Source organism: Cyanistes caeruleus, chromosome 1 (assembly GCF_971803275.1).
Source record: "Cyanistes caeruleus chromosome 1, bCyaCae1.hap1.1, whole genome shotgun sequence".
NCBI lineage: Eukaryota > Metazoa > Chordata > Aves > Passeriformes > Paridae > Cyanistes > Cyanistes caeruleus.
Window position 1 is genome coordinate 136,573,766 of NC_141701.1, and position 21,108 is coordinate 136,594,873.

At 37.4% G+C, this 21,108-nt stretch overlaps 2 protein-coding genes across 5 annotated transcripts in view; one reads left to right on the forward strand and one right to left on the reverse strand.

Annotated features, from left to right (window-relative positions):
* Window positions 1-611, reverse strand: part of MASTL (microtubule associated serine/threonine kinase like) — a 20,237-nt gene extending 19,626 nt beyond the window's left edge. The window contains exon 1 of one of the 2 annotated variants that reach the window (XM_023920130.2): window positions 402-611. The gene's annotated coding sequence lies outside the window, so the exon portion shown is untranslated. The remainder of the gene's footprint in view (window positions 1-401) is intronic. The other variant, XM_086861710.1, reaches the window with a different exon arrangement.
* YME1L1 (YME1 like 1 ATPase) lies at window positions 438-19,287 on the forward strand. Of its 3 annotated transcripts, none has more exons than XM_086861754.1 (20): window positions 846-1,047; window positions 1,331-1,389; window positions 2,381-2,512; window positions 3,332-3,497; window positions 4,395-4,493; window positions 5,972-6,081; window positions 7,122-7,272; window positions 7,364-7,471; window positions 8,279-8,361; window positions 9,205-9,295; window positions 10,082-10,234; window positions 11,603-11,735; window positions 12,222-12,284; window positions 12,763-12,875; window positions 13,263-13,418; window positions 14,167-14,318; window positions 15,245-15,371; window positions 15,469-15,542; window positions 16,183-16,269; window positions 17,403-19,287. In XM_086861754.1, the coding sequence occupies exons 2-20, from the start codon at window positions 1,372-1,374 to the stop codon at window positions 17,544-17,546; spliced, it is 2,160 nt and encodes a 719-aa protein (XP_086717880.1). In that variant the 5' UTR covers window positions 846-1,047; window positions 1,331-1,371; the 3' UTR covers window positions 17,547-19,287. The 3 variants fall into 3 exon arrangements, with proteins under 3 accessions (XP_086717877.1, XP_086717880.1, XP_086717884.1); XM_086861758.1 differs by having other exon boundaries at window positions 853-1,069; XM_086861751.1 differs by lacking the exon at window positions 1,331-1,389 and having other exon boundaries at window positions 438-847.
* The last annotated feature ends 1,821 nt before the right edge of the window (window positions 19,288-21,108 follow it).

Consider the following 21,108-nt stretch of genomic DNA (forward strand, 5'->3'; position numbering starts at 1 on the left):
TCATCTTTTGTTTTAAGGAAAAGCAAAGACAATCTCAAGACAAATGGACTGTCTGGACAAGAGCCACCAGGAGTGAAGCCAGGACTGAGCTGGGGAAAGGTAATTCTGGCAGTGGGAGATCTTGACCACCAACTCATTGACCATCTACCCAAAACGAACCCCAGACTCAGATGGAAGGAAGAACTGCACCTACAGACTGATTAGCATGAGAAGCGATATCTATAGCTAACAAATACGGGGTTGAAGTCGAATTAACAAATGACTTATGTAATTTGTAACCAATAAATGTTGATGTCGTTGTTAAAATGTACAGTGTCAAGTTTTATGATAGATAAGCCACCCTTTCGTGGATCACCACCTATTCCCTACTTTGTGCAAACTAGAATAAAAACTAGAAATACCTCGCCTGGGTGTATGAATTGGCGCTGCGCGCCGGTTAACGAGCCCGCGTTCCGGACAACACCCAGAGGCGATGACACCGAGCAGGGGCAGGCCCCTCTGGCAGCTGCACCACCACCGGCTGAGAGCGGGTCCCCCGCGGGGCCCTGCCCGGCCACCCCCGGTCCCGGCTGCTCCGCTCTTCCTCCTCGGCCTCGGGGCGGCGGCCGCGTGGGGGGGCGGCGGCGGCCCGGAAGCTCTTTGGGCTCCCGCCGCTTCCGGGGCGGCTCGGCCCGGTCGGCGCGGCCGCGGGGCGGACATTTCCCGGAGCGGAGGCGCGGGGCCTCCTCAGCCGCCGGCGGCCACAGCAGGCGGGCTCCTGCGGCTGGCCTGGGAGGCGGAAGAGACGCCTGTGGCCGCCGCCGGTTCCGCCGGGAGGATGTTTTCCTTCTCTACCGTTCAGCCCCAGGTGAGGGGCTGGCGGGGTGCTCCGGCCCGGTGCGGTGCGCGGTTCGCCGCGCCCCGGGCCCGCTCTCCTGCGGGGCTCGCTGCCCGTCCGGGCGGAGGCGCTCGGAGGGCCCGAGGGTTGCGGCAGGAGGAACCGAGTTCCTGCCTGCCACGTTCCCGGGGCTTTGGGCGTCAGCGGGGCCGCAGCGGGGAGAGGAGCGGGTGGGGGCAACGGCGGTGTGGGGTCCGCATCGGGGAAAAAGATACGTAAATGGGGGAGAGAGGAAGGAGCTGTAAAAGCTTGTAAAGAGTAAAAGCGTTCTGAAACGACGAAATAACCTTAGATGGCGCATTTTAGTGTCTGTTTTTGTAGAAGGAAGGGGTGGTGACGTGTGTTACTACAGTTAAACTATGCTGTTAATTTTAACGGGTTATTGTGAAAGCCAAAAGGAAATGGCTTTAGAAGGGTTAGTGGAGGGAAAACCGTCGGTGATTTGTTTCACAGAACAGTCCGAATGCAATCGGGAAGGCATCGTTAATTAGACAATGAGTCTGATGGGACTGGTGAGTTTTATGGATTTTGATCTGAACCAGTGGTTTTGTTTTTATTTTTAAGCTTTTTATTACTGTGTCATAGTCTGATTCCGGAATGGGATTTGATTGTTCTTTCCACATGTGGAAAGTGTGTTTAAAGCTTCAGTCAGAGTAGTGACATGGAAGAATTTTTAAGTTTCTAGTAACGTGTCATTTCACCAGAGCGAGAAATACAGGTGGAAAGTTTGGTTAGTGGTTGGGATGTTTGCTTTCACCTCTAGAAGCTTTATGGCTTTACCACAAGCTCTGAGTCTAATTACAACTTTGGGCAATTAATTATGGGCAGTTTTTATGTCTCACAGCATTTTCTCTTTTGATATTCTGTCTAGTCAACACAAAGGTGATAGTCCTTGCAGAAGGATATTCATAGACATGCCCAATTATGCTTCAGTCAGGGATCATTCCAACAGCCAAGGTTTTGTCCCAGCTCCTTCCTAGTGACGTGTACTGAGTGGGGAGGTTCGGAAATGCTGGGGTTATTTATCCCATATGTTCACAGGAGATGTAGTCATGTGTTAAGAGGAGGAGCCCTGGTATGTGGTGCACCTGGGCTTTTGTATTGGTTCATGAGGTGGAATGAATGCTGCTGAACTGCAGATTTGACTGTGTGCTTTCATTTTGATCCTTAAAGTGAAAGTGTGATCCCAAGGGAAAAACGTAAAGGCAATGTTTAGAAATAGCTTATGATAATGCAAGAAAAAGTATAGATAATTCGAGTTATGGAAGTATTGCTTTAGAGATGAAAATAGGAGCTTCTAATCTGTCATACATGCTTAGACTTTCTTTTTTCCCTTTAACGAAGGTATCAGCTAACACTGTGGTTTTGAAGATCTTACGGTTTATAATTAAGTGCTCAGTTAAAAAGCAGTGTACAAGATATGCAGTTATAAGTTAGAGTTTGGAGCAGAAGTATGTTTAAATAGTTTAAACAAGCTTAAGTCTTTATCTAATTTTTTTCCAGGCTACTGTTCCTCTGAGTCATCTTATCAATGCCTTTCATTCACCAAAAAGCTCCACAACTTCTGCCAGCAAAGCATCCATACAGCCTGTCCAGAGGGACACCTCTCCAGAGCATGATCCTCAGAAGAGTGAGGTACAAAAAACCTTTTCAAAAAGTGTTGGTTTAACTGATGTTAAATCTGAATAATAACAGTTTAAGTGGGTGTAATATATGTCTGGTCTATAAAATAATATAATGTGACTAAACAAAACAGGGTGTTAACATATAGAGTGTATCTTTGTGGCAGAACTGCAGTCAATCAAAGTGTTTTGCCAGTAAGGATTCTACAAAAAGACAGTATTTAATTTTAAAAAAGGAGCTGGTACTTGTCTCAGTAGTAGTTTGCAAATGAAAAAGGTATTTGTTTTCATTTCCAATTTAATGGTTCTTTCTGTAAAAGTAGCAGTAAGTTTTCTGTTAATAGACCCTATATTTTTATTCTGAGTTCTAGCAAAGTTTGTTTCATTATTGCTTGTGAGAAAATGGACACTGTAACTTAAGGTGTGTTGAAGGTTTTGAGAGATTAAATGGCATATTTTCATGTTTGGTTTTATTTTTCTGTTAAAATAGCTTTCATTATCATTGGGTATTTCTTGCTTTTGACATTGAAAATTAAAACAGAGTGCCAAGTAGTATTAGATATTACCACTTCTCTTTCAACTAATTTCTTACAAGTTTTTAACCAAGCACTTTTTTTGTGAGGAAAAGCATGGAATCCCTCAGTAACTGCAGAACTGTGGAAAATAGCTTGGGTTGTACAGCTCACCACTGCATTGTAATTCCATTCTTGGGTTTTTGTGGGTTTTTTTGGTTTGGTTAGTTTTTTTTCTTCAGTCTATATTTGCTTCTGTTGCTAGTGCTTTCCCTCAGGTAATCTTACGTGAATTTTGAACATTTATTTCTGTTTTTCAGTCTGTATTTAAAAATTTAAGAGATCTGGGATTGTCTGATTTGAAAGCTAACCAGTTCAGAGAGTTGGTGAACAGGCTACTTCCTGGCTTCTGTACAGAAAGCAAAGTCTCTTCACAGTGGCACACGTCGTACGTCTCTGCTCAGTCCTTCTTTGAAAATAAGCATGGTATGTTTGAGTGAAGTGTTTATGAGAGTTGGTGGAAGTTAAGTTATAAAGGTGAATAGAATTATTCTTTAGTTTAATCTCTTGTGCTGTCAATAATTTGTAGTTAAACATATTTAATACAAATAGTATTAATCTATTTTTTATTGTATATAGCTTGTCTCTGTAAACTTGGGAAATTTAGAGAATTCAACAAATCGTTCCTTCAGATTTCAAGTTAATTGCTGTTAAACTTTTCTGAACTCAGCTCTAGTACAAGGCACTTCACTTAATGATGAGCCTGAGCTGTGACTTCTCCCACCAGTTTCACCAAGACATTATATTTTGCTAATCTACTTATGTCACAGATATCTCCATTTTGTATTTTTATCAATTTTTTGCTTGAAGCAATGTTATGAAAAGATATTAATTAGAAAGGAATTCAAGGTGGCAGACTGTTAACACTCCATGTAGAGTATTTAATTGCTGAAATAAACGAGTAGTTCTTTGCAGGTGAAGATATTTTGTTGGAATTAGTCTAAAATGAAGGAAGTACGAACATTGCAGATGCTTAATAATGTATTAGAAAAAGAAGTATATAGCTGGCATTTGAGATACTGCCTATATAGTACTGCAGTAGAGAGGAGTGTTAAGAATAATACTGCAGGACTGCTGTTAGAGAAAAAATATTAAACTGCCAAAAAAATATCTCAGTGACCATTGCCTGAAAGCAAACAAATACTTGGAAACGCTTCAAAGTTTTGATAATGTTCTGGTAATTTCTTTCATTTAAGATGTGTGGAGTACTATAGTAAAATAGAATTAATATTTAAAAAACTGAAAAGACAAACTGTGCAAGAAATAATGTTGAGTTACCATTTAAAATAGGGTGTATTTATACTTTGTTCTATCTTTTTGCAGGTTTTGTGGATGTTTTCAGTGCTTTACGATCATCTTGTTTGTACAGGCAACATCCTAATCCCCTCCAAAATTTCTGTTCAGATGTTCGGTGTTGGCCAGGTATAAAGCATTAAACTACACTGGTTTTAATCTGTGTAGAATTCGTCTAGTCTGGAAAAGTAGTTTTGCATTTGTTGTAGAGGCGTCACTCAGGAAATAACAGTAAGCTTCCAGGAGGAACTTACATTGATATTAACACTTTAAATCATGAAGTTATTTTTGTACTTCAGTAGTGTGATTCTAGAATTTAAGCACCATGTTGTTCTAAGATGTCAGTATTTGTGGGTCATAAACTTGAAAGACCACAGACAAACTGACTATTTTTAAATCAATAAATATGTTGAATTAAATATGTTGAATTCAGTACTCATCCAGTTGAATTTTCTGAGGGGTTTGGTGACCAGCAGCATTAGTGAAAACATAATCAGCGGTTCAGGAAGTTCGGGTATTGTCCTAAATTCAGTTCTTCTGATGCTATTCTAGATATATCTAGAGGGTTTGTATCCTGTAGTGAAGAGAAATGCTGACAACATGGAGATAGCCCAGTGATGGGTCACAAGAAAGGTTTTTAAGCATTTTATATGGGAAGGAAGCTGAAGGATCTGAGGTTTTAGTTAGCAGAATAAAAAGCAAGGAGTGATCCAACTGCTATTGGAGCCATATCAGTTACCCTTCTCACATACACCTCAAAGAAGAGGCAACAAACCCATGTAAAAGCAAATTAAAACCTGTTTGAAAATTTTCACACTGAGAATGGCCAAGTTCTGAAACAGATTGTCTGGAGAAGTTTGGTTATCTTAATCCTTGGAGATTTTCAAAACTGAGCTGAACAAGGTCCAGGGCTACCTGATTCAATGTTAGACCTTTCTTGAGCAGGGCTCAAGGGTCAGCTGCAGAAGTTCTTTTTATCCAGTACTGTTCTAAAATACCAAAAAGCTTAGTGAAACTGATCTAATTGACTGGCATTGATGTTTATTTTAAAGCACAATAGTGAAATGAGAAAAATATTCTTTGCTTGTGGTAAAATGTCCATCACAAGGTTTCTGATGTGGTAGGAGATGACTTTAGAGTGCCATAAGCTCGCTGTGATTAAATGGTCTCATTTCTTTTGTCACTTCCAAAGTTAACAGCACACTGAAGCCATTACAGATTTCCTCAGGGCACCTGATCAGCAGAGCTCACAAAGCATTCCCATCTTGCTGGATTTGCTTCTGAATGTTTCATGTTTGTCAGCCTGCCTGGATTTAATTGCCTGATTGTCTCCTCTTCCCTGAGTAGGCCAATTAGATATAATTTACAACATGAACCCTGATTATTTTAACATGAAATTTTACGTGAAACAGAAGTTTGCTTGCAAGGGCAGACTACAAATAGGGTTTGTGATCACATAACTATCCATTTACAGTACAGTGGATATGTTGGGAAGATTATATTCCATATTTTTTCATATAATAGTTTCTGAATTTTCTTAAGACTTTTTTTTTTGTAGTGGTAATAATAATTAGGTTTTAATTTCTGTTTATTCTTACTATGTAAAGTTTATATACAGACACGGAACTTTAAGACTCTGAGATCAAGAGCAAGACGTCTGCAGTCGACATCTGATCAATTCACAGAAACAAAAAGTTCACTTTCTTCAATTTTGAAGGTAAATATGAGTAACATGAAGTTGTTTTGGGCTTACTCAGGCCATCTCTTTCTCTTGAACAAACCTTCAAAATTTTTTTGTTTTCTCTCGCTAGCATGAAAAAAATTCTTAATTGTAAAACTTGAGCTAATGGCAATGTATTGTTTTTTCTTGCCAATGCATATATTTGCTTCACATATCCCCAATACTGAGATTATTTGAATTTTTAGGAGAACGGTTTCAGCATATAACTGTGATTTTAACTCTAGAAATTAAATTCTTCATATTCTGTTTCTAAAACAGAATATAAACTAAAAATAGCTTCAAGTCAAAGGATTTATTTCTTTAAGCAGAAATACAGTTAGTTTAACATACAAGAATGTGTGTTTTCAAGTCAGCAGGTAATTATTGAAAGCACTAATGAAACCAAGTTAACCTGGGTACTCTTTGCTTCTAATTGGTTGTACAGAAGTCAGGCTAATTAATTAATTAAATTAAATTAATTTAATTAAGGCTTTTCATTTTACTGTGTGCATATATTGTTTTTGAATTCTTCCCTCCTTGTAGCCATATGTGGTTTATTTCATCTGTGGACTAGGTGTACTGTGGATGAAGATAAACCAGGGCTAGCTCCATACAGTACTGCTCTGGAATTTGACAGGGCATAAGAGATGTGTTTGCTTAAGTTCCATCAAAACAATACTTGCAAAGATACTTGGCAGTTGGAAATAAAGCAAGAAGCTTAAGCTAAAAAGTCCCCCTGAATCCAGTGAACAAAGCTGGTTGTGTACAGATCTGTCTTAGACTGCATTTTCAGTTTGGAACTGGGATCCAGGAGGGCTCCAAAACTGATTTGCTCAGCAAAAATGGGAATGCCTGTGCTTAAACCATGGGGATTCCACACTTGAACTACTGGTCTGTACCTTCTAACCACCCCAACAGCACGTGAATTACATGCTGCTGTAATTTTATTTTTTCCTCTCACCCATGTTAGCCAGATGATAAATTAAGTGTTTATGAAAGCTTGGTGTATACTAACACTGCTTCGGAAAATACTGCAGGGTTTTATCCTGAGAAGGCGACGAATTGATGTTGAAAACTTAGACACACTAATGAAAACAAAAAACATCCCAGAGGCGCACCAGGATGCTTTTAAAACTGGTTTTGCAGAAGGCTTTTTGAAAGCACAGGTATTCCTGCAAAAAACACTTGGTAAGTTGTTTTAATTTACATATCTTATCTTTGCAATCAGAAAGAAGTTTATTTTAACCCATATTAAATATGTTTTTATTTTTTTTTACAGATTCCTTACGAAGATCACGTTTGCTTTCTTTCTTTCTCTTCGTTCTTTGTTTTTATCTTGCTATATATTCATCATTTTTACCTGGGAAAGGTTCCTTTTCTGATGCTGGTTAGTTAATTTTTGTTTTCCACACTGTTTCACTTGTGTTGTTTCTTCCAGCAGGTTTAGCATAAATTAAATATATTTTGACATTATGATTCGGTTTTATTAGTACATTGAAAAGTTATCCTAAGAGTTATTTACTGCTTCTGGCTACAGCCTTTCAGATGATAGTGTGACAAAATGTTTATGAAGATAAAAATATTCTGTATCGGTATAATTACTTTATTTCTCTTGGTTAAGCAGTTGCATGGAACCAGAGAAGTCAGGCTGGTCACCAATTATGTACTGGACTTTCAGTTTAGATGATGTGTTGTCTAGATCAGCTGTAGGCAAGATGGTTTGAATTTTCTATCTGTAATCACAGCCTAGTTTATAGCAACTAGGAGCTTGCTTTGTTAAATTGCCATCTTGAGAAATCTCTTGGAAATAGTGGAACAGTCAAAAGGCTGAGCTCATGTAACTGGAAACATTCAAATTGATGCTAAGTTATCACCAAGGTCTCAAGAAAGTTAGGATATGGATAGAAACATTGAGGGAGAAGTTCTGGCTTTGTGTACATGCTTCTGGATGAAGAGCTTTCTGTACTACATGACTAAAATGCGTATCACTGAATTAATTGCAAATATTTTAAAGATTATTTTTGAGACATAAATCTTATTCCTGCTGGACACTTGTAAATGAACACATGTCCTGTCAAAAGGGCAGGTGTGAGGTCAGTGTCTTACCTGCATGCGTTCAGGTGCAGCACTCAGTCTTGTAATAAAATGACATTGTATGTAAATTTGTTGTTCGTCATCTGCTGTTTGCTCTTAGTACGCTTTCGAACATCAAGTATCTTTGATGCAGCAGTTGATCCAATCCAGTTGAAAAATGTCACCTTCGAACATGTTAAAGGGGTAAGATCAAAAGTAAAATATCTGCGAGTTCTTGTTTTAAGTAATCATTATGAGTCTGTCTGATGTTTAACTAATTATTCTGAATGTCTTGGTCTGTTCAAGAAATAACTTTCTGTGAACTGAAGCCTTGTATGCATTGGCCACTCCAAGAAGAAGGAAGGTTTTAACCACTCTTTTTCTACTTTGTTTTTGTGGCATTTAATACCTTACGAAAGATGCGCTCTCCACTTCTTGAATAACATTATTAAGGCTAGAATAATAAATAACAGGCCATAAATATCAGTGTTTATCTACCTTTTGCAGAAGTTAATTAGTATGAGAAGATAATGCCATTTGATCCTTTCTCTCTTAGTACCATCTCTTTCAGGCAGTGTTATTGGGACAGGACATACGGAGATTCCCAGAAAGAAGTGGGCATTTCACTGCTTACGGGATACCTCTAGTTTTTCTGTTCAATTGTTCTTTGACTGTTAGTGGCAAATTTGGGATTTCCCCCTTTCCTTCCCCTTGGACAAATAGAATTAATCTCTTTGTAATTAATGAGACTAATACCTTAATGTAGAATTTTTGATTTTGTATTTATTTCTTTGGGCATATCTGGTCTTGAACTGTTTGGTTGTTACTTCGCTGTTACTAAGTTTACTGTTTACTTAGACCTGCAAACAGTTTTAGTGTAGGTTGAATTAAATATTGGTATCCACACAAATTCTGTGGTACACTTCAATTTGTATTTTTGATCAATACAAAATTAAGGGCTTAATCTCTAGTGCAAAACTTATGTACAAAAACATGCACTATTTTATAAATGCTTAGCTATATTTGTGGCATGTTTTTCATGTACAGGTTGAAGAAGCTAAGCAGGAATTGCAAGAAGTTGTGGAATTTCTGAAAAACCCTCACAAATTTACTGTATTAGGAGGTAAACTTCCAAAAGGTAAGAATCATTGTTCAGCAGAAGTGAAAAACCTGTGTAGCCATGGCTGTGAGGCTTGTTCTGTACTGAGTGACTACAGCCTGGTTTCTTACTGTTTCTTCATGTATTATGCAAACGAAAATTTTGGGGTTAGACAAAATTTACTGTGCCTTCTTCAGTTATTGAGCTAATAAACAGTAGTAGTTTGCCCTGTAAAGCAGGGACTTTATTAACTGAACTCTTGAAAGGGCTTTATTTCTTCCTTATGGCTTTTAGCACCTTGAATGCTTCCTAGTTGTTTTAGATAGCTCAGAAACAAATGTTTCCATGTAAAAGGATGATTAAGATCACATTGGAAATCCATGTGAATCTGAAATGTGTAGACCTGAGAAATCTGTTTCCTGTTAGTGCTCTGCACTGTTTAAAGACAGTTACTTGGAAGGATTTAATTTAAAAATGAAAGATTCCACAGAAACAGCCAGGAAGATGTCAGTTTGAAGCAAACACTTTTAGGACTCGGCTGCTAAACTCAACAGTGAATCTGCAGAATACTTGAGGCTTCTGTTTCGATGGTCTTGCAAGTCCTTGTTGTTTAAATATGGATCAAATTTTATCTAGATTTATTGCAAGGAAGCTCCTTCAGACTGGCAGTAATGAGCAGTACCTGAAATGAGATCTTAACAGCTTTTTGGAGCCAAGTGTACATTATTTCTTTTAATGCGTGGAAGAAACTACTCATATAAGATGACTGTGTGGATATGGTGGTTTTGTTGTGGTTTTTTTTTGTTTGTTTGTTTTGTTTTTTAGGCATTTTGTTAGTTGGACCACCTGGTACTGGCAAGACACTTCTTGCACGGGCTGTGGCTGGTGAAGCTGATGTTCCATTTTATTACGCGTCCGGGTCAGAGTTTGATGAGATGTTTGTTGGTGTGGGAGCCAGTCGCATCCGAAGCCTGTTCAGTAAGTTAAATATTCGTGGGTTTGAAATCTTTTCACATGCAAGAATAAGTATTCAGTGTTATTTACATGGCTTGGTTAGTTACAATTCTGGTTACTGGAAAGCAGTAGTGTATAAGGCTAATGAATAAACCTTTAGTTGTGTAGGTAAATGTCACAATTCTGTGAGCATCAGTTAACTGTAGAATCTTCCTAACCATCACATGAAATTGTAGCTAAACTTATAACTGATTTTACAATGGTCCCAGAGAGAAGTAGTAATTTGAGATGTAATGTTCTATAAACTAAATTGAATACTTGAGGTTGTAACTTTTTTAGTCATACATAAATTGTTGTAAATTTGAATTGTAAATTTCGGATAAAAAAATTGTTAACCTTTTTAATTGCTGCCCTCATATTTAATTTTTTTTTTTTTTTACTCTGAATTAAAGCTTTGTGGTGTTGTGGCATGGTAATACGCTGAGATTTCCTTTCTCAGACCCATCAACAGGCTCAGAGTAAAGAGCATGATAACAAAACTTTCAAAACTAATGCTTAGATTTATAACTTTCACAGAAAATACTTCCTGTTTTAAGTGTGAAAATATTACTGGGGAGGAGAAAATCCAGTTTCCCTCTTAAATGGAAGATTGGTAGAGTCAAATATATACAATGTATGAAGTAGTTTGCATTTGTTGAAAAAAATGTGACTTCACATGGATGGGATGCAAGATACAGTACATGTAGTACCTTAAAAATTCATTTCCTTCTGTTGACTGCAGAAGTGTAGATGCCTGACTTGTACATCAATATTATTACATATATGTTAATAATGTTACAGATACACATGGGGGGGTGAGATGAATTGCATCCTGGTATTCATGTACCAATTGATGGTCTTCACTTTTATTAATGTGTCTTTATTTTGTGTTTTAATGCCTGTAGACTTGAGTGTGAACCCTTCGCTGTAAAATAACAACTTCTATTAAAGGAAGTTAGTGTTGAGACCTGTCACATTTCATATTGTTTTTATTTAATAGGCAAATATTCTCTATCCAAGCCTGTAAAATAAACTCTTGTAGGAAGTTCATACTTTGAACTACAAGAAGTAGGAAGTTCAAAATATGACAATTTTGTAGTTTATTTTATTAGTGATTTCTTGTAGCATGACAAAAATAAGCTGATGAGGAGATACACTTTTGAAATGGCAAGATAAAGAGAATCAAGATTCTATTTCCCTTTTTTTAGGCTAAAAGCAAGACCCTTTTGGTGATGTCTAATAGAACACTTGATATTTCAAGAATAGCAGAAACAGTAGAATCCTAAACTACCTGATACACTGTCTGTTCCTTTGTGTGGTTCAGGGCTCCTTCCGCTATTTTTCTTTTGTCAGGGGAAGCAAAAGCAAATGCACCTTGTGTTATTTTCATTGATGAATTGGACTCTGTTGGTGGGAAGAGAATTGAATCTCCAATGCACCCGTATTCAAGACAGACCATTAATCAACTCCTTGCTGAAATGGATGGGTAAATATATGGATTCTGAGGGCACAGGAGGTGCTTGACTAACTAGTATTTTGGATATGTGGGTGAATGTTTTCTTCCTGACACCTTTGAAGTTTTGTGTAATTTTTTGTAATGCTTTTTAGGATATATATTTAATATGCTTTTATGGCTATTTTCTAGTACTGCCAACAGTAGCATTAATGGACTTATTGTAAAGAATATAGAAGCTTTTGAGTTGTATTTGCACAATAGCTGCCATTTATTTTAAATAATTTCTCAGGTTTTTTAGCCTGTGTAGTTTAATATATCTATAGGAAGAATCTCAACACTGAGATTAGACCATGTTTTTAACCAGTTGTTGGGTTAAATATGGTCATTTTTGGATCCCATGTTGTTGTGTGAAAGCATGTTTTTGACTGGCCGGTGAGGTCAGTAGCAGTAGTTACTGACAAAATAGTAAATTCTGTGTCCAGAAAAAAAAGAATTCACACCTTGTTTTCCACACAGCTTTAAACCAAATGAAGGTGTTGTTATTATTGGTGCAACAAACTTCCCTGAAGCATTAGACAAGTGAGTATAATACACTGCTTGTTTTACAGACCATGTAGTAAAAAAACCCCTGCAACAAATCCAAAGTTGCTTGTGATAATCTTCGAGTATTGCAGTGTCATAGCTGGAGTTTTACAGGTTAAAAAGGATGTGTACTGACCAGTTTTTGGGCATTTAATAGGTTACAGAGTTAAATACTGAGAAATAATTAATATGTTTCTAAGCATTTGAAATTTCTGTAAAGTTTTCAGCTAAATTGATAAGCTGCTTTCCTTGTTCAAATGCAAAATTTTTAAATGCGTAAAACTCTTTAAAATGAGTTGTCAATAAATATCTTCCATCTTTTTACAAGCAGATAAGAAAAATATATTATTTGTATATATGCATGAGGCATAATCTATATACGTATTTTTAGCAATGAATTTTTGTTCCTTGATATACCTTAGTGAGTTTACTGCAGCATTTTTAAGTCAATGTACTAAACTGTCATTTCCTTTAGTGCTCTAATACGTCCTGGTCGCTTTGATATGCAAGTCACTGTTCCCAAGCCTGATGTAAGAGGTCGTACAGAAATTCTGAAGTGGTACCTTAATAAAATCAAATATGACCCATGTAAGTAAATGTTTTACTGTAGTATCTTTTTATGTAACAGCTTTTATATGAGGGATATATATATATATATAATATGAGTGATCAACCCGCTCGTATTTGTCCTGTATTCCACTGGCAATTGTGGCTTTACTGCATCAATAAAGAACATAACAATTGTCTTACATGTATTATTTCTCTCTAGTCTCTTAGAGTTCATAGTGTCTTGAAAATTAGGCTTAATTTCTTCTAAAACTGGTTTATTTTGGGGTTTTTTTGTGGGTTTTTTTTGTTGTTGTTTTGTTTAATGCATGATTTTTAATAGAATATGATTAATTTAAAATTTCAGGAGCAATATGGACTCTAATAAACCAAATGGTTTTGTTTTGTTTGCTTTTTCTTTCTCGGCAGCTGTTGATCCAGAAATAATTGCACGAGGCACAGTAGGATTTTCTGGAGCAGAGCTTGAAAATCTTGTAAATCAAGCTGCCTTAAAGGCAGCTGTTGATGGAAAAGATATGGTAACCATGAAAGAACTAGAATTCTCCAAGGACAAAATTCTAATGGGTAGGATTTTATACAAAAGACATGCATGTATATTACAATACACAGAGCTTTTCTTGTATGATGAAGACTTCTACAGGGAAATAGAGAAGTTTTTATGGTGTTATTTTTTGGGTTGTTGCACTGTGGGGATTTTTTTTGTTGTTGGTTTGGTTTTTTGTTTGGTTTGTTTTTTTTATTGTGGGGGTGGGTGATTTTTTGTTTGTTTGGATTTTTTTTAACAAATAAAGTTTACTATTAGTTATTTCTGAATAGAACCTTTCTTGACCAGAGAGTATGTAAAATCTAGTGTGGAATACATACTTTAAAATTTCATACCATTTTTAAAGTTAAAAATGCTACATGTCATACTTCATTCTGGAGGAAGACACAGGCTTGATTTCTTATCCTTTCCCTACTTAAGACCAGAAACGTGGAACTTCTGTTTAACTTCTCATGTGGCAGCACAAATCTTAAACATCTTAGACGTAACCACTATAAATCTGGTCTGTTCATGCTTGAAAGAAGAAATGGAATTTTCTCAGATACTTAGACTGCATTTTAAATGTATTACTTTAAAAGCAACTTGTCTGTAGAATATGTTTGGGTCCATTTTTAGGCATTAAAATCTGACTGGTAAACATTTTGCATTTAAGCATTAGTTCCCTTTGATCATATGCTGTTCCTCGGCCCCTTTGTGCTTTGTTTGAGTATGTGTGGATTGTGGTGGCCAGCTGTACAGAAAAGTTAATTTAATGTTCCTCCGTTTAAGGACCTGAGCGTAGAAGTGTAGAAATTGATGAGAAGAACAAAACCATCACAGCTTACCATGAGTCTGGACATGCAATCATTGCCTATTACACCAAGGATGCCATGCCGATCAACAAGGCCACGATCATGACACGAGGAACAACACTGGGACATGTGAGTGTTTCTTCATCCAGCTTTTTTAGTGTTTTTTAATTGTATTTAGTTTATTTGTATTTATTTATTTAGTTCTATTTTTATGTTGGTTTGGTGGTGTAGAGGAATTTGTAAGGATGCTATTTGCTGTGATTATGTTAATAAATACTGTAGTCTGTTGAAATACTCAGTTATGAGCAATCTGTTGGAAAACCAAGGTCATCTTTTCTGTGTGATAAAAAGCTTGCTTTCTTAATTTCGTAATAAATTACTGTGCGCTAATATAACAGTTCACATGGGAAATATAAGTAAGTTTGATTCTATTGAAATGTTGTGTGCAGTTGAAATAGCACTCAACAGCGAAATTTTGAAGAACATCTAAAGGACTAGCAAGTAGAAGCTAACTGTACTTCTAACACAGACATCCTTTATCAGGTTGTTCTTTGTCCAGTTTGGCTTTTTTAAACTTCATCAGTTACCTGCCTTGTTTTTTGCATAGATACCCATAAGTTTTTCTATTTTGCCTTTATCTGCCATGATTTGAACAGAAAAATATTTCTATTACATCTCTTCCTGGTGAACATTTTCAAGTTTATGTGTTCAGTTAATGAAAGCCATTGGTCTGAATCCTCTGGGCAAGTTGATTTGTACTCAGTCCAGATGTAAGAAATAAGGAGAAATTGATAGAATGGGTTGTTCTGTTTCTTCTGGCAGTAGGTGCAAGTTGCTCGCATTGATGGGGTGCTCACGGTCTGAGGAGGCTGTTTCAGTGGTTTGACTGAGGACCTCCAAGCAATCCTGATGAATGCATATACTAGAGGCAGGCCAGAGCATTCAAAGTGTTACATAAAATCTTTACCTGCTTCAGATATAAACTAGAATATTTGTGAGATTACTTCAGTACTTCTTCAGATTTTGTTACCTGACCACAGTTCTGTACCTTACAGGTATCTTTGCTCCCAGAAAATGACAGATGGAGTGAAACTAGATCCCAGTTGCTTGCACAGATGGATGTCTGTATGGGAGGAAGAGTAGCAGAGGAGCTCATATTTGGAAGTGACCACATCACAACAGGTCAGCAGATTTGTAGTTAAGAGTTTTTGACCAAGGCTGTGGACTGGCATGTTTAATGTGGTTTCAGTAATATAACTTAGATTTGTTTGCTCTCTAGGTGCTTCCAGTGATTTTGATAATGCTACTAAAATTGCAAAACTGATGGTGACTCGATTTGGAATGAGTGAAAAGGTAGTATCTTCAATCCCTTAATATTTATATGGAGCAAAACCAGGTTCTGTTCAATAGCTAAAGCCTATTTGTCTGTCAGTGATCTCTGAGATTAGGGTAAGTAGTTTTCACAAAATGAGTAAGCCTTATGACCTGGTCTGCTACAGAGAGGTCAACTAGAAAACCTGTGTATTTGACAGTTAAAAAAATTACCTTGCAGGATTTTCACTTCAAAATTGCCTTGAAAGTTAGTAATATCGTCAGGAAATAGTTACAATAAAGCCAGACATTTTGGAATTGAGGATAATTCTGAATCTGGGTGGGCAAAGGGGGTAACAACAGTTAGTTTTCTAGACTTTCTTTAGAAGCTTCTTTAGTCGTGTTGATTGTCCATCAAGTGTTAGTAGTCTAGGCATTTTGTTTTGGTTTTTAAGTAAGAGAGCACCTAATTAGGATCTGTACTGTGACCTATTGAAACAGAATTCTGCAGTAAGTACATGGTTGATGAATAGGCTTCTTGTTTTGCTTCTGCCTAAAGCACTTCATTTGACTCATGATTTTGTTTGCATGCAGAAGCAATAGGTGCTGAAACTCACAGAGAGTTTTATGTGTGTGACTGCAACAGCAGTGGCAAGATAGAGATATTTTTGTTGTTGTTTAGCTTGGTGTTATGACCTACACTGATACGGGGAAAGTCAGCCCTGAAACCCAGTCTGCAATTGAACAGGAAGTGAGGACGCTTCTACGGGTAAGAGCCTCTCCCCCTCCACTCATACTTCTGACATGAATTGAACACCTGCTTGCTTGATTAATTCATTTAAGTAATGTGTACTGGTGAAAATACACAAATGGGTGGAAATATTCCCAAGTATTTAATGTAGCTGCAACTTTGAATCTCTGCATATCAAAACTTGTTGGTGATTGTCATGCACAAGTAGTGTGAATCAAGTTGGTGGTGTTGGGCTCTTTAATATAACATACTCTCTTATATTTGGTGAGGATTTGTATTTTTCCGATTCAATTCACAGGAAGAGTATGGCTACAAATTGTTTTAGATTAGATATGGATGTTTTATGTTACTTTCACATTTCATAACTCCCAAGACAGATAATTTTGTACAAAATCACAGGAATGGTAGTATCAGATCAAAGTGTTGCCTTCAGTATCCTGTTCCTCACAGTGATCAGTGTCAGATGCTTAGGAAAATCTGTAGCTTTTGATAATCGCTGAACTTACTGATCACTGTTCTGGTAATCTGACTGAGTTTGGTACAAGCAGGAGAATTACTTACAACATTTAAATGAGTAACACTTCTGCTGTAGTTGTTTTTGAACTCACTTGGCCTTGTGAGAGCTACCAGGGCAGAACTTAAAGTTGAAGCTGGTAATGCTGGCAGTGTGCATCTGCTTGCAGCAACTGGTGATTTTCAGTAGCTGGTAGCTTTCAGCTTTCTAAAACTACATAGTATTTTGAGTTTTATAAATATTAAAAAATGCTAGTCTTTGAGGAACAATCTGTGAATGTTGTAGTTATGCTCATAGTGAAAAAAAAAATTGTTACAAAAATCAGGGAACTTTTAAATCTAGTAAGTCTTTCCAAGTCATATGTAACAATATTAAGGTTTGTCTCAGAATTTTGTTTCTAGCCCTACTTGTGCAAAATACACAGGTGGCATAAAGTGTTTGGTTGTTTTTTATTCATTATGCCAGCTATACTTTAAAGCTTTCTGAACTAGGGGCCGTGCTAGCTTTGAAATGTAAGGCACAACTTTAAATGTTTGTCTCAAGCTGTGTTTACCTGGAAACAATTTTTAAAGTGGAATCTTGCTATTGTTTTTGTTGTAAAGTCTTAAAATCTCCTTGTACCTGTTCTTCAAATTAGGATTCCTATGAGCGAGCAAAGAACATCCTGAAGACTCATGCAAAAGAACACAAGAATTTAGCAGAAGCTTTATTGAAATATGAGACTCTGGATGCCAAAGAAATCCAAATTGTTCTAGAGGGGAAAAAACTAGAAGTAAGATGATAACTTCTGGGATATGTAACTGATAATTTGAAGAATGTACATCTAGCAATGCAGTAGTCTTATGCAGCATAGCCTCTTTTTCTCTTCCTGATGTGTGTATGGCATTAATATTAATCTGTCTCTTGTGAGCTTCTGTTACTCATCTATTTGTTGTGTCTCATCAGAATAAGACACAAAATAAAGCAAGTTCCTCATGCTCTGCTCCTTACACTCTTCGCACAAGAAGTTTTTCAGAAGGATAAATCTCAGGGTTGAATTCAGCATTTTGATTCAATCAAATGTGTTGAAGCTGAGAAGAAAAACATGCGGATACTCTGGTGTGTGTTGGCACAGGTTCCTGGGCCATGCTGCTACATGTGTGTTTGAAGTGATACCCCACAATATGTGCGCTGGAATGCATTATGGAGAGTGACAGACTGAGATGTAAAGCAGTAGTATGTCGTGTAGCTATTGCTCATACTCTGAGGTTAGAGACCACTATTAAAGACTTCTTATTTAGAAATGAAACAAAGCATCTCAAAGAATGAAAAAGCTACATTGTGTGAGCACTATGCTAGACAAAAATGTTAGTGGCCATGTTTCCAGTACTCTTGGGGCTAAAATACACACATGTATGTCTGGGAGAGAAATTTTATTGCAAAAACAACAGGCTAAATGTTTCTAAGCATCTTTGGACCATGTTTTGGGCAGAGCCATAGCAGGGATAAGAGAAATACCTGTGACCTCTGATGTGCTGCTGACAAGTTTCTTAAAATTTTTATTACTGCAGTAGACAGATGACAGTGCTTTTACACTGCTGGAGATTCTGCAGAACTAGTTTCTATTAATACTGTGTATGGGCGTTTGATAATCCAAAAGATAATCTCTTTGAAGAGGACAACATTGCTCAGTGAAGAGTAATTCAGAAAATGTTTGAAGCATGTGTTGTTTCAAATAACATTCCCGGTTCTGTTCTACGGTAGAAGTAGGGAAATAAAACTTTTTCTTTCAACCCTTACAGAAATCTCAGGAAATTCTAAGAAAATACAAAAAAGGTTTTGAAAACAAGAGCAGTTTCCAATCAAGTGGAAGTGATGGCAAGCAATTATATGCTAGTATTCCTCTGATCTCATAGAGCTGTTTTTTAGGAATAACACATCTTGGTCATAATTCTTCTGCGCAATCATTCACAGCGTTGTGGTATTACAAGCTTCTGTTGCAGAGAGGCATGTATCAACATGTTAATGTTGAGGGTTACCATACATTAAAATAGTTGGGCTGGTGCCAATAAATGTGAATGGATACCAGTAGCTGCACCTGAAACTAAAAGTAACAGTACTTTAGAGTTTTCTGAGTGTAATACTTGATTATAACCTAGTTTTTTTAGTAGGAGCACGTTTGGTTTATTTTTTTTTTCCCTTTCAAAATAAGATCAACTTCTTGCCTGTTTTTGTCAGCTTACTATAGTGGCATCCCACTCAGCGTGGGAGAACTTCCAAATGTTATAAAACAGTATAGGAAATACCTAGGCTGACTAGTTACAGTTGTACTTGTATTTCAGAAATATGCCAACAGAAACAGAAATATACTGCATATTTGGCATCTGTTTTTGGAGTAATAAAGGTTAATTTTAATTATGCACATTGGCTTTCTTCTTACTCACTGTAAAGTGATATAAAATGTAATACCAAGTTCCCTAGAATGTAAATTGAGATGTATAAAACATTTAAAATTGTAAATAAATTCAAGAATTATGGCAAAATTGCACTCTCTCTAAGTAAGATTTCTAGATTTCCCTAGAAATTCACACATTTTTTCAATTGCTGCTTCAGTAGTGGGATATGAAAGTAATCTTTTCTAGCTAAATAGTGTGAATTTGCATTTAGAAAGAGAAACAAAAAAACATTTTCTTGTTTGAAGTTACTAAAATCTGTATTGAATGATCTTGTTTGGGGGGGTAAGTCCTTGAATTCCAGCTACTTTTCTTATTCAGAAACTTCTTGCTACATGCATAGGATAGTGTCAAAAAGGAAAAAAACATAGTGATGTATCATTGAGTCATGAAAGATTATTACAAGATTAGCCATAAAGTTGTAAAGGCTGTCTTTGCTTTCTGGCCAGTTTAGTAACACAAGTGTTACTGAAGATTTTATTGTCATTCCTAGTTGGTTTTGTGTGTGTAACATGTGAGGTTTCCAAAAAACTTGCCTGTTGTGGCATTGGATTTGATCACTGATGCTTTTGGGAGCACCTAGGAGCTAAAAGATCTCCTTTCAAAATTAGAAATAGAAGAGATAGAAGAGCAGAGATAGAAGAGCACTGGATTGGGCTTGTGTAGCAGGGTTTTTGTAGTGAGGAGGTTACATGGGTGGCAACTGGGAGATGCCAGAAGCTTCTCTGTATCTAATAGAGACAGACACCTCTAGGAGAACCTGCTCCTGTCCAAGGCTGAGCCCATCAGCCCCAGTGGTAAAGCCTCTGAGACAACACATGTAATGAAGGGGAAGAAGCTCTGCCCTAAGAGCAGCTGCAGCCAGAGGAGTGAGTATGTGGGAGAAACAGTTCTGCAGACACCAAGGTCAGTGAAGGAGATGTAGCAGGGTTAGAGTGGGAGGAGTGGCAGAGACAACCTGTGATGAACTGACCACAACCCCAATTCCTGTCCCACCCCCACCCTGCTCTTATCACTTGAGGGGGAGGAGGTAAAGAAAAGTGGAAGTGAAGTTGAAAACAAAGAAAAGGGGTAGCGGAAGAGGTGGTAGTAAGATTTGGTTTTATTTCTGATTTGGTTGGCATGAAACTCATTTTACCCACTCAAAACTGTTTTGCCCATGACGTTAAGTGGTGAGTGATCTCTCCCTGCTTCATCTCAACCCACAGGCCTTTAGCCATGATTTCCCTGTCCAGCTAAGGAGGGGAGTGGCTTTGATGGGCTCCTGGTGTCTAGCCAGGGTCAATGCATCACAACCACAAAAGCAGCTTCCAGAAATCAGTCAAAAGGGTGAGAAGAATAACCTCAGTTCCCTTTAAATACTAACAGCCACCTGCTGTTGAAAATGGGGCAGAGCTAAGTACTTAGATAGACTGTTTGCATTTTAAATACCTCTAGTCACAAGCAGGATGGAACATAAAAATAAGAAATTCAGACTTGGACGTAATTCTGAATTTTTTGTATTGCTGAGGCTGGCATGCCAGAATTCTCCTAGCAAGCTTAATACAAAGCAAATGCAAACTTCCAGTGACAGTCATGGCCTGCTCCTTCTGTCTCCTTCCTACTCTGTGATGACCTCAGCTGAAATGTCAGTAGAGTTTTCTAAATCTTAATCCTTTAAACTGGCTGTGAAGTTAGAACAATCAAGCCATTCCTAACTTTCTGCTCTATTGATTGGAAACTTTGGCTAGAAGCAAGGAGAGCTATTTTTGCTTCTAAAACATGGCCAAACACCACAATGAGAGGTGAGAGTATGTGCTTCAAATAGGCTGCTTGCTCTGCTTTCCTCAATTTCCATTATCCCAAACCCATGACTCACATGTGTTTATGAAGAGGCCTTTCTCTGCCATTGGCCAGTGTGAGAGCATTGTC